General features: G+C 41.7%; 1 protein-coding gene across 2 annotated transcripts in view; it reads left to right on the top strand.

Moving 5' to 3' along the window:
* Window positions 1-17,143, top strand: part of Pappa2 (pappalysin 2) — a 255,185-nt gene extending 238,042 nt beyond the window's left edge. For both annotated transcript variants that reach the window (XM_076547785.1, XM_042258387.2), the window contains exons 22-23: window positions 11,823-11,921; window positions 13,921-17,143. In XM_076547785.1, coding sequence (XP_076403900.1) covers window positions 11,823-11,921; window positions 13,921-13,995 — 174 coding nt within the window. In that variant the 3' untranslated portion in view covers window positions 13,996-17,143. The remainder of the gene's footprint in view (window positions 1-11,822; window positions 11,922-13,920) is intronic.
* The last annotated feature ends 1,980 nt before the right edge of the window (window positions 17,144-19,123 follow it).

Genomic DNA, 19,123 nt, shown 5'->3' with positions numbered 1-19,123 from the left:
TCTAGGGTCCCATGCTGTGCCTTCCTTTCTGTCTCTGAAGGATTTCGACCTCTACCCCAAAGGTGGATCTGCTTCTTTTTCTTCCCTGTCTTCACCTTCCACCAGAATGCAAGCCCACAAAGCTTGCAAACTGAGCATGGAATGTTCCATTCATAGAGGGAATGGTCTGTCAGGGCAGCTGATGGAGACACAGAGAGGAGGAATTGAGAGAGTAACCACCTACTGAGGTGACCTAGGGAAGGCACCTGAAGGTCCCATCCCACTTAGCATGATCCTCAGAGTGGCCTAACATTCTGCTATTTCCTCTGAGTCATTTAGTCTGTTATCTAAGAGTCTATTGTGAGCAAGCCTATGCCTGAAAGAGTACATTTAGCCACTGTGGTAGTCAAGTCCTTTCCAGCCCCAGGCCACCTCTTCATGGCCCCTTCCAGTTCACTGTAAGAAAAGCCTCAAGGCATATGAAGTATCCATATTGAGACACACCAATCATCTCTCCACCCAGTTTCCCCTCTCCATGGAAGGGGATCCTGCTTTGGTGGCTTTTGCTTACCCCAAGGCAGGAATAGATGGGGTGGGCAGAGTTAGAGTTGAGAGTGAGGAAGACAGGAAAGTCATGGAGGGTTCAGTCAGAGTACACATATATCTATGCCAGAAAATAATTTATTGAGCTCCAACTGCCCCGAGGTATAGACAGAGCTGCACATCCCTCCCTAAAGTCCTGTCCAAACCACACCACTCCTGCAAACTTTTCATCCAACCTTCTTGTTGAGAGCCATGGTAGTGGCTACTGTTAGTTGGGTGTGGGCGTGAAGGTGACCCTCTTCCCACCTAGAGGCATCACCTGAGGACAAAATATTCTGTGACTTCTATCTATCACCAAACCATGTGACATATACTTGCAGACTCTGGGAGTCCCAAGTTCTCCATTTCCAGCCAACTCTATGCCACCTGCACACCCCACCATCACTCAGAACTGCTCCTTGGCTAATCTAGGCATCTGAACCCAATTCCATGTCCCAAAACAATAAAAAAAAATACCAACAAAGTTTTTCTCTATCAGCACCTTGTCTTTGCAGTGACTCCCTTTCTCTGGTGAGGCTGATACCACATAACCCAGTGCTCTAGATTTCTATCAGTTATGCCCTGAAATCTGGTTGCACACCAACTGTGTCCTTCCTTCTTGATATAACATATCTCATATGCTATTTAGTAAAGGTTGGTGCCAAGCAGTTGACCTTGCTTGGATCAAGAGTACTTATGTTAGTGATACAACCCAAGTCTAAGTTCAAAATTCTACAAAAATGAATACTGAAACAGGCCTGAAGGGGCTATTCCTGTTCATGGTTTTCTTGTTTTCACAACTGAAGTGAGACAAGTGGCCTGCAAGGTCTCCCGACATTTATGGCTGCGTGGTATTTGGCTTCCCTCTTGAAAAGAGCTATGATTTGTTTAGGGACTTCCCAGTCCCCTCCTCAGTTCATCCAAGGTCAGAAGTACAGACCTTGAACACAGAAGAATCCAGTTCTATGGGCATCACACAAGCAGGGGTACTTCCATGTTACTCTCCTCTCTATTTATTTATCTTCCTCCTCCTGGGGTTCTGGGGATCAAACCAAAGCCCCCGTCATGCTAAATGATTGCTCCCCCAGCGTGCTCCACCGGAGCCCTCTATTCTCTTACATCAACTTGGGGGGCGGGGGGAGCCACAACCACTTTTTCCCCCAGGCTACTCTTGAGTAGGGAGAAGTGAGAAGTATTTAGATAGACATATAGAGGGGGAGAGAGACAGATAGAAACACAGGATAGCCTCTGGAGGGCCTGGATCAAAAACCACCGGCCCCTTCTGTCTCTTCTAAAGGGCTATTTATAGAAATGCCAAGGGGTGGAGCAAAAGACCTCCTCCTAGCACAGTCAAGTGCAGACCCTTCCAAACACCTGGTGACCATGCACATGGTTAATTCATCCCCCTGCTGTGTAAAGCAAACTCAGATCTCACTAGGAAACCTTTGTGGGCTCCCACAATCGACACAGAGTCTAGCACATCAGCACTTACCCACCAGGTGAAGTCAGTGTTTAATGAATATTGACGCGAATGGGTCTCCTTCAGAATCGCCTTTATGAACTAATGAGTTGGGCAGTTTTGTTTTCTGTTCTTTTTGCCTTCCCTCCCAGTTAAGGTTATCTTTCCCCATTTTGTTCCTGGTGTCTCAAGGCATCATCCTTACTGCTAGAGAAGAGGAGCCTGTGGTGACTGAGATACCCAAGTTACCATTATGTTTTGAGGATTTTTAGAGCCCAGGCAAGCTTTCTTCTTTGGGTTTTACATGTTTTGTCCTCATTTCCTATATACTTGACCCTTGCTCCCTCACAACTCAGATCCTTCTGTATATAATGAAGGTGAGTGGGCAGGAGACCATCAAAGACAGGAACCTCTGGGGTTTGTCGTAAAGGTTTTGGTAGCAGAATCTTGAGGTTTTGTTTACCAGGACCTTGATGCAGAAAACTCATTCACCAGCCTCTGAGGCCTACTATAGTGGCTGACTCTCTTGCATTCATGAAACTGAGCTACTGAGTATTTGCTGTGGGTCAAACACTGTTTTAATCATTCTGGCTCCATTTGTTCATCTACTCCATAGAGTACTCTGTGAAGTGGGCACTGGCATTCTGTGTACAAGCAAGGGTGCTATTGTTTATAGCAAAGTGACTTATGCAGAATGCAGCAAGGTTTGGAGGGGGAGAGGGTGTGGAGTGTGCAAGGCAGGACTCTGAACAAGCATTTATGTAACGTGATATCTATGCTCTTAATCTTCGTGCAGGCTCCATAGTCTTTATGTTTTCTGAGACAGGAGTGCTAGAGCTCTGGGTCCTTTGAAGGAGATGAAACATTATAGAAAAGGAAGTCATGTGACCTAATTTTGCTTGCTTTTCTTCTTCTATTTCAACTTATTTCAACTACTTTTTTTTCCCAATGGATACTGCTTTCTTAGGCACTTGTCAGAAGTCGTCTTGTTCCTGATGTCAGGTATAAGTAAACAGATTATATTAAAGCTTTCTTTCAGTCCTTGTAAAAGGGCATATTTACCGTCTCTGGAAGTCTGGCAGATTTCACAAGGAGAAGTTTGAGGTCCTACACAGAGTCCATAAAACTACACAGCAACCATTGATACATTGTGGACTACAAGACTAGACCCCAAGCCAGGCATGGTGACACAGACCTATGTTCCCAGTCATTGGAGTGGCTGAATAGGGCTGCTGAGTAAGTTCAAACACACTATTGAACACTCAGCAAGACCATCAGAAAAAAGAGTATCAGATATAGCAGTTTCCTAACCCTAGATCCACTCCCTAGTCCTGCAAAGACTACAGACTAAATGACTAGAGCCCATGTCAGTGTCCCTCTGATAGCCAACAGAATGTATATGTGTTCACAACTTTCTTACAACTTCTTCTTACTTATTATTGAATTTAGCCCTGGACTTCAAGGTGATGCTCCTTTAAGCTGAAAACCCAGCAGGTTCTTGGCATCTTAGTTATTCATGGATTTAGCAGAAGTTTGGGTTTGAGTTATGAGGTCTTCAGAACTAATAAGCAGGACCAGACTCCTAGTCTTCCTAGTAAGCCACATTACCTGTACAATGTTAGCTTATGCCTGTGCCATTCTTTCCGGTCCTCATGAGCATTCTTATCAAAGTACCCACGGTGTCGGTTATTCCTCCACACTTTGCAAAGACCTGTGATCTAGTCCCCTATTCCTACCCCATTGATTACTGATTTGTAGTCACTCCTAAGATGTTCATGATTTACTGTCTTTCTGTTCTAGTGTTCTCTTTATCTTTTGTTCCCTGGAGAATTTTTCTTCCTTCCTTAAAATCTTAGCTGTGAAAATGGGACAATGCTTTGATTGTTTTCTTTAAAGTTTTGATTGTTACATTTTCTTACACACTTAAGTTTGGCTGCTCCACCACATTTCTTTTCCCTCATTCTCTTGCCTCACTTACACCTCCCACCCCTTCTAATTGCCCCTCTGTAGCTGGAGATTTCTCCAGTCCCACCAGGGCCTGCAGCCACTCAGAGTCAAGTAAACACACAGAGACTTATATTACTTATAAACTGTATGGCTGTGGTAGGCTTCTTGCTATTTAGTTTTTATATCTTAAATTAACCCATTTCTATTAATCTATAAGTTGCCACATGGCTTGTGGCTTACCAGTACTCTACATCTTACTTCTCATGGTGGCAGCAGCTGGCAGCATCTCCTGACTCAGTCTTCCACTTCCCAGAATTCTCCTCTCTCCTTAGCTGGCCTACACTATATTTCCTGCCTGGCTACTGGCCAATCAGCATCCTATTTATCAAACAGTCAGAGCAACACCTTCACAGCATACAGAGTGATATCCACAGCACCCCTCCATTTTCATTTTATACAGAGAGAATTACCATATTCTGTATTTGACTTCTTACCTGCAGAAATTGGTGGATACCAACACTCTAATAGGAATATATAACATATATGTTATATTATATTATAATATAATAGAATAGAATATAGTAATAGGAATATATAAATACATACTAGAAATATACAAATATGTACTAAAAATATATAAATATGCACATGTAAGTGATGTGGTTCTCATAAGGCAGCATATCTACCCAATGTTCTATCAGAAGAGGAATAGTAAAGAGGAGGGATCTTGTCATAAAGTATGCAAATGGAGTTAGCTTTTCATTTTTAAACAGAGCAATCATCATACTAATTTATTTGTTGAGAAAATATTGTGTCTAGACTGAATTAGAGTCTGGGGACTAGAAAGGTTATAAGATCCTGAGCCATTCCCCAAACATTCAGTGTGTGAAGTTTTATGATGTACATGTCATAATAGCTCTAAGGCAGAAGGAACTGTGGATTCAGAAAGCCAGATTAGACATTGCAGAGGAAGATATATCTAGAAATATCTAAGATATTCATTTTAATATCACATTTCCATGAGTATTATAACCCCATAGCTGTGACATGCCTATAACCTTTTCTCACACCAAGGGGTGAGATCGGGAAGAAAAGAATACCTTCCCTTCCTTGTTACCTCTGACAACTACAGTGTGCATCAAAGTGCCTAGATTTAGCACCATGAATCCCAGAATGCAATGCTTCTGTTGATATGATTGGAACACATGGGTGCTTCCTCCTTGGGACAGCCATCTTCAGGAAAAGTGGGTCCAGCAAGTGTCAAGTCTCAGGGGAACTAAAGTGCTAGGACATTTATTTGGGATTAAACCTTAGTCTATGGCTGAGAAACAAAGCGAGGCAAGAACATGGGAACCCATGGAAACTTACACGTGTGACCCTTTCTTCCTCCCTGGGCTGGGCTACTGTGTTTATTTTATACCAGTATATACCTCAGCTCCTTTTGTAGAGACATGAAAGGAAATTTAGAAAACTAAATTTCCTTTCATTCCTAATAAATTAAAGATGATAAAATCCACGGCTAGGCCCCAGGTGGAGCTCTGGGAGTCTAATTAGCGAGAAAGAGGGTTTGTTTATATGAGCGAGAATTGTTGAAACCAAGGTTGGATAAAGCACAGGGACAAATAACCAGATGAATGGAAACACATGAACTATGAACCAATGGCTGAGGGGCCCCCAACTGGATATAAGGCTCTCTGAATGGGTGAGACAGTTGATTGGCTTGATCTGTTTGGGAGGCATCCAGGCAGTGGGACTGGGTCTTGTGCTCATTGCATGAGTTGGCTGTTTGAAACCTGGGACTTATGCAGGGTCGCTAGGCTCGGCCTGGGAGAAGGGGACTGGACCTGCCTGGACTGAGTCTACGAGGTTGATCTCAGTCCTCAGGGGAGGCTTTGCCCTGGAGGAGTTGGGAATGGGGGGGGTGGGCTGAGGGGAAGGAAGGGGGCAGGAGGGGGGAGAACAAGGGAATCCATGGCTGATATGCAGAACTGAATGGTATTGTAAAATAAAATAAAAGGAAAAAAATAAATCTTAAAAAATGATAAAAAAAAAAAAGATGATAAAATGATCTGAGAGTGAAAGAGAGAGATCACCTGACCAGGAATCAAAAAATCTAGCCTATGTTCTCAGAATTGCCAGGAACTAACCTTGAAAATAAGGTAGCTCATTTGTGTATGCATGTGTGTGTGCTTGCTTGCTTGTATGTGGGTAGATGTGTGCAATTGTATGTGGAGGCCATCAGTTAATGTTCAATGTCTTCCTCAGTTACTCTCCATTTGTTTTTTGAGACATGGTCTCTCACTGAGCCATAAGCTCCTTATTTCAAGTAGACTGGCTGGGCAATGACTTCTAGATTGTTAGATGGATCTCCTTAGCACTGGGATTATGCTATGAGACATCATTTGGCTTTTCCTGTGGGTGCTGATAACCAAACTCAGATCGCATGATTGCATATCAAGCACATTACTAACTAAACCAACTCACCAGACCACAGTTCATTTTTTAAGTCGCCATTTCATTTGTAAGGTGCACATTTTACAGTAAGTCGCTTTTAAGTCTACATCTATCCCTAAGGGTTCCCGTTTCTATGGCCCTTATTAAAAACAAAACAAAACTAAACTAAAATCCTTTTCACCATTCCTTTCAACATGGACCCAACAGAGGGGTTGCTAGATTATATTAGGTACAGGAAGCTCATACTATTTTCTATGACTCCACTAATTCATATTCTCACAATTGGTCTTAATCATTGTCAATATTTATGATAGATTATCTTATTGATAAACAAGTAGAATTCTGGCAATATATATCCATGAAAGGTATCAAAGGCCTCCCAAGTTTTGTCTATGAGATTCAAAGGGGAGATGTGCAATGGAATTCCCCATTTTATATCCTCATGTAAAACCTAGGCTTTACGGATACAGCAGACATAGCTGAGGTGCCTTGATCTTTTGGTGCTGTTAAAAGAGACTACTTAAACCTGGATAATTTCTAATGAATATAAATTCATACTCCCATTTTTGTAATCTGGGATATTTAAGGTCAAATTATCATCTAATGGTGAAAGGTAAGGCATGAGTGAGGGATGGAGGGAGACAGGGTAGTTAAGGGAAGAGAAAGCAGCCAAGGAATCTCCTCCTTTTACAAGGAGCTCTCTGCTGAGACACTAGCATTTATCCATTTGGGAGGACAGCTCTGCTGTGGCCCAATTCCATCTTAAAAGTCTCACATCTCAACATTGTTTTAATAGCAATTGTATTTTAACATGATCTGGGAACATACAAGCATTGAAACCACATAGTACAAGGCGAGGCTGAGAATGAAGACAGGCAAAATGCCATCATTACTGAAGAACCAGAGAATGGGGCAGTTTGGTCCCCAGGTCAGTCTACTGTATGGAGCTCAGTCTCATCATACATAGCTTCTCTGGGAAGAGGCATCGTTGGAGTCCTGACACATCCTAATGAATGTGAACAAATGGATGTGCTCTGATTTCTCATCTGAGTAACAGGAAGGCTTGTTCAGAAATGACAAGGGAGAGAAAAGAGTGCTTGGCATCAGGCCAAACCTTAATGTCTGCTCCTGGTTTAAGTCATCCCTGTAATCAAATAGGAATTTCTGCCCCCAAGATTCCCAGAGGAAGAGTCCCTGATGGTTGAGAGCCCAACTTTTATATTAGCAGAATAGGAGGATGGCTGTAGGAACTGCCTTCCTAGAACATAGTTGTGGTCTTAATTTCTATTGCCAGCTGCAGAAGAAAACAATTCTTGCTCTTACTCACACAAAAGTTGTGTTGCCAGCCTATCAATCAAAGTTTGTGGAACTCTCTTGAGGGTGGGTTCTGTGGCAAGCTGACTGAGGCCTCTTCTGTTGTTATCCTTCTTCTCCTTTCACGGTTCTTTCGGACTCCTCCTCTCTTTAAAAATGTCTAGTCCTACATTCTTCTCCACAGAGGATGTAGCAGAAGCCCCTCGCCTCATGTAGATCCTCTCATCCCTAACTCTGAATCCTTTTTCCTCCAGAGCTGAGAACCAAACCCAGGGCCGTGTGCTTGCTAGGCAAGTACTCTACCACTGAGCTAAATCCCCAACCCCCAACCTAAATCTGAATCAAGTCATTTCTCATCCACATTTTGATGCCAGCACTGGGCTAGCCCATCAAACTGAGACTACTAACAGTGATCTTCTTCAAGAGAGGGAGCCATGTTTTCACTATTTCACGATTTCTGTATTGAAATTTTATACACACACACACACACACACACACACACACACACACACATATGTATCCCTGCACATATGTGTGTGTGAGAGAGGGGGAGAAGAGGGAGAGGGAGAGGGAGAGGGAGAGGGAGAGGGAGAGGGAGAGGGAGACAGAGACAGAGACAGAGACAGAGACAGAGACAGAGAGAGAATCCTGCATATATAGGTATAGAATCAAGAATATTGACTGGTTGGCTGAATGACTACAGCCACACATGACAGATAGGACCACCATCTCTGTGGCTCAATATTTTGGGGGAAGAGCTGCAAAACAATAAATGTCATTGGACACAATAGTAATAATAACTCATTCTGTTTACAAGGAGTCTCCTGTAATAATAGCACTAATTAGGAAGAAATTGTGTTTAGTGAAGTTTCCAAAGCTATACAGACAGAATAAACTGGTGTGTGTGTTCCAAGAATACTCTTATTCATTATTTATCAGGTCACCTCACCTTCTCACAATCCAGCTACCACCAAGAGGTCAACAACATAAGCCTTTCTGTAACAATCAAAATGGATAACATAAAGGGAATGCATCATAAGAACAACTCAGACAGTCTTTGATTTGAGGATTTACTTTAGCTATGATCTATAGGCTTGGATTTCTGTCTCAATGCTAAGTAACAATTGAAAGGCATGTGTATGTGCCAGAGAAAGCATATTTAGTAAAGAAATGAATCTTCCTGAACATTGAGGAGAAATAATGTTCATACTGATGACTTTATGTTGTATAAGTAGCTGTATTTTATAGATATTTTTCTTTGTCTGCATAGTTAAAATGAGAATCAAAAAATGACCTCTACAAAATGAGCTTCAAGGGTTTAAAAAACACACTTACATGGGATACTTTATGGTATAAATGAAGTGCACATAAGAGTAAGGAAATGTACCCTTGTATACAAGACCAAAACCATCCCAGCACCCTCTATTGGGAAGTAGTCTTAAAAGAGGAGTAGTGTACTGAGTCTAACATCTTCAACTGCTGTGACTGTTTGAATGCTTTCATACTTTGGATCAATTTAGTCATTTTTCCTTTCCCACTCTTCCCTTTGTAGCTTTGGATTCAAACTGTCAGTCTTCCCAGACACATGTTGCCATAGGAGACTCTGTTGAGGGTGGAGCGTTTAGCACATTACTGGAGAAACAATTAATTCTAATAGGTATATAGTAAATTAAACCCCTGAGTCTTTCCAAAATTTCTCTATATTTCTTCCCCCCTTTCAAAAATTTCTCCCTTTCTCCATGACCCTTTAGGAGTTAAAATCAAACAACTTTTAGAAATCATTTGGGGGATCATTGCAAGAGAAGCCCAGTGAGGCCTAAAGAAGGTCATCTAGGCTGTGACTGCTTCATGGTGGATTCTCTTATGTTCCTGAGATGAGAAGCCACCCATGGTAAAGATGTTACAAAGAACAGTTACCTAGGATTCTTTCCTAAAACCATTTGAAAGTGTAGACTGGAGATGGGAAAATGGCTCTGTTTGCACTAGTCTTACCTTACGAGCATAAGGACCTGAGTTTGATCCCAGAGCCCATGTCAAAAAAACAAACAAACAACAACAACAAAAACTAACCTGGGTTTTGTGGTACATACTTTTAATCCCAGTGTTGGGGAGGCAGAAACAGATCTCTAAGCCTCTCTGGCCTAGTCTACTTGGTAAGGTTTAGACCTCATCCCAAAATAACAAAAATATGAATGGAACTTGTGGAATAACACCTAAAGTTGTCCTCTTGCCTCCACAAGCATGCACACACATGTATACATTCACTGACACACATATACAATAACAAACATGCATACACAAGGTAAAAGCTGTTTTTTTTTAAAGGAAAACATTGTCAAACTTACCGTTCCCTCCATTCTGAAGAGCACAGTAATATGTGCAGGAGAAGTAGAGATATTCATGAGTTTTTATAACTATAAAAATAATGTAGACAGTAAAAAAGGAGCTGACCAAGTTTGGCCAGTTAACTAGTCAAGGTTGGAGGCACAGTAATAGTTCTTAGTATTAGGTAAATTACTCTCTAAGCACTTGAAAAAGGAAGAGGAAACTGAGGGATCTTAAAAGATGGATCTGGTCCCCCATGCCTGATCATGTAGTCATATCATGTTTTCTAGAGCCAAAGTAACTGGCTCTAATGTGAAAGACAAAAGTTCACCTCTGAATCTTTGGTTGGTTGGTTTTTTTTTTCCTCCTAGAGAAGCCTGTGTTGTAAACAGAATTCATGTCCCTTCCTGCTCTCAGCTGACATTGCTATACAGCTGTGTGACTGTAGTTAAGGTCTACCCTACAAGTAGCATCTTTTCAGTGATTGGTAAACGAGTATACATCTGGGATGAGATGTTCAGATGAACTCAGGACCCCATAGAATAAATCAAAACACTGAAGTAATGCCTTAGACAAACTTGTTCTGATAAAACTCAATTGCTGAACATTATTTCATGGCCATTACTGAATTGAGTGATCTATTTTATCAATGCATGATGGACTATGGAATAGTCTTCATAATTGACATTCAAGGAGGGTAGGAGAGATGAAGTGATCTTTACATGTAACTGACAGGTGGTCTCAGAACACCAATGTTTTGTAATCCAAAGAGCTTCACCATGAGTTGTTTCCTAAGGGTTTACATTTGGGCATGCACTAGAGAGGAGGAGTCAGGGTTACAGAGGAGGTAAACTGGCTGATAGAGCCTCTTGGATGCTGTGTGGTCTATTTCCTTCAAGAGGTAGCTCTCTGGAGCAGCAATGTACTGGTCGGCTGAAGTGTTTTTAACTGCCTATAGCTGTTCTTATCACATATTCCCTTTGGGGGTGAAACAGTCCATTAACTCTGATCTAGTCTGGGCCCATTTCCCACTTTGGTTCCTGTTAACTGACAGCAGTAACAGGAGTGTATGGAAACAGTTCAACTCTCTCTGCTCAAATGCTGGATCTTGCTGTTCTGCATCAGGTAGCTAGCTTTATATGTGGAAATGTGGTTTTTTGTTTCAACCCTGGTGTCCTTTACCTAGGACCACTTTCACCTTGGACAGACAACATATAGGTTAACTTCTGGGGTAGACGTGCCAGGCTTTGGAGAAGGGCAAAAAGATGAAGAGAAGTAGCATAAAGGCAAGATATGTGACAAATGATGCCTAGTTCTGCCTGGCCCTGGCTATGTGATCTAGAAGAATCTTATCATCTATTTGCATTTCTGTTTTCTCACTGATAAAGCCAACATTGCTCAATACACAGGCTTTTAAAAAAATAATTAACAGAATTAAATGTGAAAGTATGATATGCATACTGTAAAGATTATTACAAGAAAGCTAAAGTAACTAACTGATAAAAAAAAGTTTGATGACAGAAACAGACCTTAGACTAGGCCAGAAGCAGGTGCTAGACAGGAAATTAGACAGTGCCTTGGGCATAAAGCTCTTTTCTCAAGGCTTTTCAACTTCTTGAGATGTGTTCTGCCTTTTGAGTGCTCATCTATAGTCTTTTGGGTATCTTGTGAATTGGGCTGGAGTTGATTAGAGGTAAGTTGGGGGAGGGGAAATGATGGGGCCCATGGAGCTACACAGGACACTGACTCCATCTCTTCACAGCCTTTCCAAGCAGATGGTTGGTGTGATACTATCAACAACCGGGCCTATTGCCACTACGATGGAGGAGACTGCTGCTCTTCCACACTATCTTCCAAGAAGGTAAGTGAGATACCTGGGATGGGTGGAAAGGCTGTGTGGCTCCAGAAATTAGTGGGGCTTTGGCTAGCTCTCCTTCACAGTACAGTTATTAAGTAGCAACTACAATGAGTAAGCACTGGAGTTTCTGAAGTGATTAGGAGATTACATGATGAGGAGAAGAGGTGGTGAGCACAGCTTACTAAATTACCAATACAGTGACCCATTGGGACAACAATGGCTTTTGTTGCTGAAAGTCTCCTGCCAGCTTGTCATTGCCCAGATCAACGAACGTCTTCCTCCCCTTGAAGGTTCTAGATTACCAATGAAAAGCTCCCTAGTTATTACTTATCTTTGATCTATTGTAAGCACAAATGTATACTTACAATATCTACCTGGACCACTCGCTGGACCAAATCTGCAGCATCACTTTGTCTGATACCCTTTGTCCCTGTTATTCTTGGCTCCATTAAACTGATAGATAAGCTCCTTATGTCTGTCAAACTGAGTGAGCTGAAATTTTACAGTATTATAAGTAAAAATGCAAGTGCTCTGGGGATATTTGAAACTAGTTGGCAAATTCAATGAATGGAGATATGCTCATGTTATTTCCTTCTCTGTATTATCTCCACAATAAAGCCATGATCAGCTCTATACATACTAGAGTATCACATACATTTTCTGACCCTCTCTGATCACTTGCTATGTGCCAGCCACTATCTTCAGCATTTCATATGAATGAGGTGACAACATGGAGTACTTAAGGACTCAACATATCACCAAACAATTTGGGCCTCTCTTCCTCTGAAAACTAATCAATCTTGAGCTAAGAGAAACAAATCATGAACTTTGACATAAATCAGAGATCAGATCAGGCAGCTATTTTCTATCTTACTTGTGGAAATAGCTACTCAAGGACTCTATCTATATACAAGAAGTTATGGCCACATAGGAAGAAGTCATTTAACTCTCTCTCCATTTCATACTCTGCAAACCTGGGATTTGTCTATGAATTTTAGTGCCTCTGGCCAGCATACAAAAAAACTGAGATTATAAAGGCACATCATTTCACTTCTCTATTGACTACTACATCATATTTTATTTCATATGTGCAAATAATCTTACCCTTTCTCTAATCTAGTTGTGCAATTTCTAAACCCATCCCTTCATCATATTTACACTAATATGTGACATTTGTATTTATCTCACTTAATCATGAGTACCCCAAAGGTAGAATATTTACCACTCTTGTGTCTCAACAGTGCCCATTATCTTTGATTCCAATTATAGACACTCAGAAGGAATTGCTTATCTCTTGATAACAATACAAGCAGAAAAAAAGCAACTTTTTCTGTGTCATCTCTGAAATGGGAGAGGGATAATTACTTACATAGAAGTGAGGTAACAGTCACACAAAGTGGGTAGGGAGATGCATTGTCTCACCACCTAAAGTATATCTTAGGCTCAAGAAAGTCAAAGATCCATGCATATGAAGATGCCATAGACCATCCCACTGCCCCAAAAGTCAGAAACATGGAACATTTAGGGATTTTGGGCTTTCTGTGTGGCAGCCATTGCTCTGAATTAAGTCAGTTGTAGTCTTCCTCAGAAGGAGATGTGCTAACATTCATCTCTCTAGCTACCAAGATTACAACAGCAACAGAAACAATCATACTAGACATTGTCACTAATGTTAGGAGTTATTCCAACAATAGTTATAGGTGTGCAGCAAGGTATAAATGTGTTATACCATCCATTTAATCCAAGAACACAGATGTTCTCTGGAAGGTGGAACTGATGTCTTCTCACCTTATAGATAAAGAAAGGGAAGCAATGAAGGACTAACTTGCCCAAAATGACATAGTGTATTGTAAGAGGAGCCAGTGTTAATTACAGGTTTATGATGTGAACCCCCAATCTCATGCTTCTTGTAGGATCAAGTGAGGAAGATTAAAGCCAGTTGAAAAGTGTAAAGCTTGGCACAAAAACACGAATGATTTTAACTTCCTGTTCATTCCCCTAGGTCATTCCATTTGCTGCTGACTGTGACCTGGATGAATGCACCTGTCGAGATCCTAAGGCAGAAGAAAATCAGTAGCTCTAGGACCAGAGCCCACCCTCCTCTGCCCTGGAGGCAGACTAAGAGAGAGAGGCTCCCACAGCAGGATGCAAAGGGTGAATGAACAATACAGGTCCCATGGCCGAAGGAGAGCCTAGAACAGAGAGCCTGTAAGAAATGCAAGAGAATACTTGTAGGTGCCAATTCATGCATTACATAGCCCACATAGGGAGGAATTCTAGGCAAATTTTCTATAAGAAGACAATCGATTGGAAATGGAAGGAGAAACGTGGCAGACAGGACCCTCTTCTGCATTTGTACTCCACTCCACCCTTTCCTTACTCTTGCTCTCTTCTCCACTCTGCACACTGTCAGGGGCTCAGCCCCACCCGAGGTATAAAACAATATCAAAATATTAGAAGATGAGCTGCCAGGGACACTCTATTAATCCCCGTTTCAGATGGACTGTCTGTCATCTTGCACGGCTCATCAGCTCTCAATGGCCCTTTGCCTTTCTTTTGTGTAGTCTTTCTTAAATAATGAAGTTAGCTATGTCTTTATAAGTATTTAAACATAATTATATAAATATATTATATATTTTGCTGTTTACTAAGCTAAAAATTATCCATTATTCCACACATGCTGCTGTGAAGTTCATGTCCAGATGGATACTGAAGCTTCGAAGACAGAAAGAAAGGTTCTTTTGCCCTCCTTCTATTGATAGGAATTGGCAGGTTAGATAGGCAGAGGAGAGAGTAGATGCAATTCTGGATCCTGGACTGTCAGCTGATCATCATTTTATGACTTGGGATCTGGGCCTACTGAAAGGAGATAGATTTGGCGTGCTAAGAGCAAGAGGCATGGAAAGTTACAAAAGGGAACCCATTTGGCAGTAGGTCTAGAAGAACTAGACAATGGTTTCTAAGTATCGCTCAAAAGGAACATACAAACTTCTCCACTTCTCAGAACTCGGAGTTGGTGAAGTCCAGGGTCTTTTCCACTTCTCCATGTGCCTAGTCCAAGAGTAGCTGACAGCCAGCCAGTCAAAAAGTCTCTACTGGGACTCATTCTCCGAACGGCCTTACAGGAACTTACACCCTCTTTATACTTGGCCAGTTGGTGTCTCTCCTCATTGGAAGTCCCAATGTCTGGCCATCATTCACAGTCACATCACCAACTGTTAATTTTCTGAGAAAAAAAAAAAGGATTTGGTAATTCAAGAGGGTAAAGGTAAAAAGAGATAAAAGAATAGAGAGGGATGGAAGAGCCAAAGACTGTCAGAGAGGTGAGAGGTCAAGATTAAAACAGGTTTGAGGATAAGAGGATGAAATGAGTGACCTGTTCCAAGTCTCCAAAGGAGGACCTGTGAGCAATGAGAGAAATCTTACTCAAGTGGCATCACATAAAGTTTGTGACCTAGCAAGCAAGCTTGGGAAACATGTGGAGCAAGGGTGACACTCTGTGGGCAGAAAGAAGAATTTCACCAATTTAGGGTCCATTTTGTCTTTGCCATTTCTTGTTCAATAGCTATGTGGACTACACACAAAACAGTCGCATTAACTCTTCTGTTTCCATCCTTCTTAGGCTCACACTTTCCTATGGAGTCTGCTCTAGGTGTGTTTTCTTACAACAGTTTCTGGATCAGACCTAGAAAGACAGTACATGCTTAGTTTCCCCTGTTTAGCAGGGGTCTTGTCCTCTTATGAAGGCTCTGAGCTCTGTCTACCCTAATTTTTTCTTCAGTGGAAACTGAGACCAGGCAAAACTTGGAGCCACTTCCGGTATCTCCATAGCCTCTCCTTTTGTTCTCCCTATTCTTTATTATTCATGAACAAATAATCTATCAAAGGAGAAAGGAAACATTATTGATCATCATCAGCATACCACCCCTACTGTACACATTAAGAGCAATATTATGTAATGACTGTGGATATGGCAATATACACATCCTTACCTATGGGCAAGTGGAGTGAGGACAAGGAAGTCACTGAGAAATGGAACAACAGAGTTTGTCAATCCAAAATTCCATTGTTGCCTCTGGTCTTAGCTGTAAGGTAAACAGTTGCTTAAATACTGTTGACTGTCTGAGGCACACTTTGTGCCCTCAGTCAAGAGAGACAATTCATATATATTTCTGGATCCTGATAAGTTTAAAATAGAAAGAACAATAGAAAAGTTTAGATTCTCTACTAAACACACACACACACGAGTGCGAGTGCACACACACACACTATAAAATTCTTTTCTTGGAAAAACATCCAAATTCTAGGGTGCCTTGGGCAATCAAGACAGAGGAGACAGAGACAGAGACAGGGTAATAGTTATCTTGGGCACAACTCAGTGCAGAGAAGCTGTGTCCCCCATGAGTACTCACGAGCACACAGTGCTCCCCAATGTGTGTTGATGCTCAGCTTCTTTGTTAAGTCCATTAAGAGTACCAGAGAGGACATTTCCATCCCATACTTCATCTTAAGATACTTTGTTCCTTCTTGACAACATTCTCTTTGCCCTGGGAAAGCAAGAGGACAGTTTCTGTGGTGTATAAAAAGCTCCTCAGCCTGAAGGCCACTTAGCCATAATCAGCTAGAGACAGCGGCAGCAATCTTGTCTAGACTTTGGCCCCGGGCCCCGGTGTTTGGAGTAACTCAAGTCCCTAATAAAGGAAATGACCATAGATCCCAGGGACAACTCACTTTTGTCCGCATGAGATTGTCTGCATTTTTTGTCTCTCTTACACATCCATAATGTCATCCAGGGCCTTTCACAGAGGCTCCTCTGTCGGTTTCTTTGTTCCAGAGTCACTTCTCTGTTTCTTCTTGTTCCTAGTAACTAGAGTTCTGAGGTCCACATGGCCCAGGGGTGGCTGACTTCAATGGTTAGCATGGCAGCCTTCAATCACAGATGCAGGAGAGAGGTCAGCAAGGACAATGTGCAGATACTGGCAAAGAAAGCAGCGAGTCAAGAGTCTCTTTGGTTCTCCCCTTCCTTTTCCAACATTACAAGGCACTCGTCTTGACACTACATCTATCCCGTGTGATCTCTATTGAGTGTGTCAGTTAGTACCCAAGGGGCTAGTTTGATTGAAACACAGTGAAAGGAGCTGATCTACTGTATTGTAATGTAAAACAGCTACAACCAGTTATTTTATAAGATTATAAAATGTTCATTAAAAAATCAGCACACAAAATATGAAGTGTGTTTGGTGTCTTATTCTTTGTTTAAATGATTTCATTATTTCTGACTCACTTTTCATTGGCCTGTACCAGATACACATTTCCCTTATTGGCTGATCATGCCCTTCAGTCACTTGAAAACTATTTGTTATATAAATAGGTTATGAAAGAGAGATAAACACGAAAGCCCACCAGAAGAGATGACATTTACAAAGGTGGAGTGTGTGATAGTAATGCCAAGTGCCTTGTGAGCTGTGAAACACTGTTCAAGAATCATTTACATTTCAGAAGTGATAACCATCGCCTCTGGATACTAACAGGAGGTGGCCTTTGAAGGATAGTTGGTAAAGGTTGCGTGTAATTTGATAGTTAGAAACAGGGGAGTGAGGAGAGAACAGAGGTGAAGATGTGTGGAGAGTGATGGGAAGGACTGTCCATTATCGGACATCAGTGAGGTATCCGGCTTAGCTGAAAGATGGAACTAAATTAAAATGTACCAGGCACTTGGTAAACACAATCTTATTTAATTTTCATGGGGGAGAAGTTTGGGAATCATATATTCTCACTTCGCCAATGAGAACACCAGCCACCAGTATGGAGAAGAAAGTTCTCCTAGATCCCATGTCTAAACTAGCTTCAAGCCTGGTTTGGGTTATACTGAGCTATAAGAAGTAAATAAATAGCAATTAATAGAGAAAAGGGGGGATGATGAAGTGTCAGAGGTGTCACTGTGACCTCCCGTGACACTACCGTCTCTGAGAGAAAAGGGGAATTAGGAGAGCAACTTTGGGAACAAGAATTTTAATTTGATCTTTTTATGAACTTTGCTTGATGGCCAGAGAGATAGTTTAGTTAGAAATTTCACATAAAGCCTCTGATCAGCAACCTTGAAGAGACTTCTGCACCTGGGACCAACAGGCTAAATTCTCTGGTCATACCAGGCATAGATGGGAAGGCCAGACAGATAGCTCGTCCCACCTACCGGACACTTGGGAAGACAGGAAGAAAAGATAGCTGGAAGCATTAACTTGGATTGTGGGAAAGAGGTTTGTGGTTAGAAATAAGTATTTCATAACAAAAGGAATTATTACCTGGCATTTTCTGCAATGACTTGCAAAGTGCCTTCCTGTGATGTTTAGCTAACCATGGGTGAGGGGTGAGATCACTTTTGCTTTTGCTATTTTCCAAGTGAGGGAATGACATGATGGAGAGATTATTAGAAATGTGAAGTATGTATACTAAGCTGCACGTTGAAAATAAGACTCCAAAATTTGTTTTGTTTTGGTTTTTGCTCTTAAATGTAATGTGTTTTCTGTTATAATATATGTAACTCAGTAGACACAAGAGTGAGCCCAGACCCTACTGCAACAGGAAAGTTCACAGCTTTTCATCTGTTTGTGTTTGAAGGTACTCACTGTGGTTTCCCTAGTCTTTTTCTTTCCTGCTGCTGTCCATGTCAAATGGTAGGAAATCCTCCCTGAGTACCCTCCATGGACCCTCTCTTCATGCCAGGCTCTGAGTGTAAGCAGATGCCCTTGAACATGCCAATTTGGACAGCTGGACAGAAACATCTGGCAAGGCCGCATTCTTCTTAATAGTTTCCCTAAGGAAAGTCCTGGACAGAAACTTTAGAACTCTGGTTTTCATTGACTGACAAATTGAAATGACATAATGAGTCATCCATCCATAAGCTGAGAGCCCTGAGCTTTTCCATTCAGGGCATGCAGGTGATGAACGCTCTGGGGGTGGAAAAAGGTGAACAGAATGCTTTACAGTTTGAAATTGCTCCAGTGAGTTTCTGGAGTTGGTGTTGAGTCACTGTGTGTGTGTGTGTGTGTGTGTGTGTGTGTGTGTGTGTGTGTGTGTGTGTGTTCCCAGAAACACACACGTATTCATGTATGTGAATACACATATATATGTTGGTATATATGCATGTATGTGCATGTGGAAACCGGAGGTCAGCCTTGGATACTATCCACCTTTTTCTCTTAAGA

Source organism: Peromyscus maniculatus, chromosome 11 (genome assembly GCF_049852395.1).
Source record: "Peromyscus maniculatus bairdii isolate BWxNUB_F1_BW_parent chromosome 11, HU_Pman_BW_mat_3.1, whole genome shotgun sequence".
NCBI lineage: Eukaryota > Metazoa > Chordata > Mammalia > Rodentia > Cricetidae > Peromyscus > Peromyscus maniculatus.
Note: the sequence above shows the minus strand (reverse complement) of the source record. Positions and strands in the feature narration are given on the sequence as shown.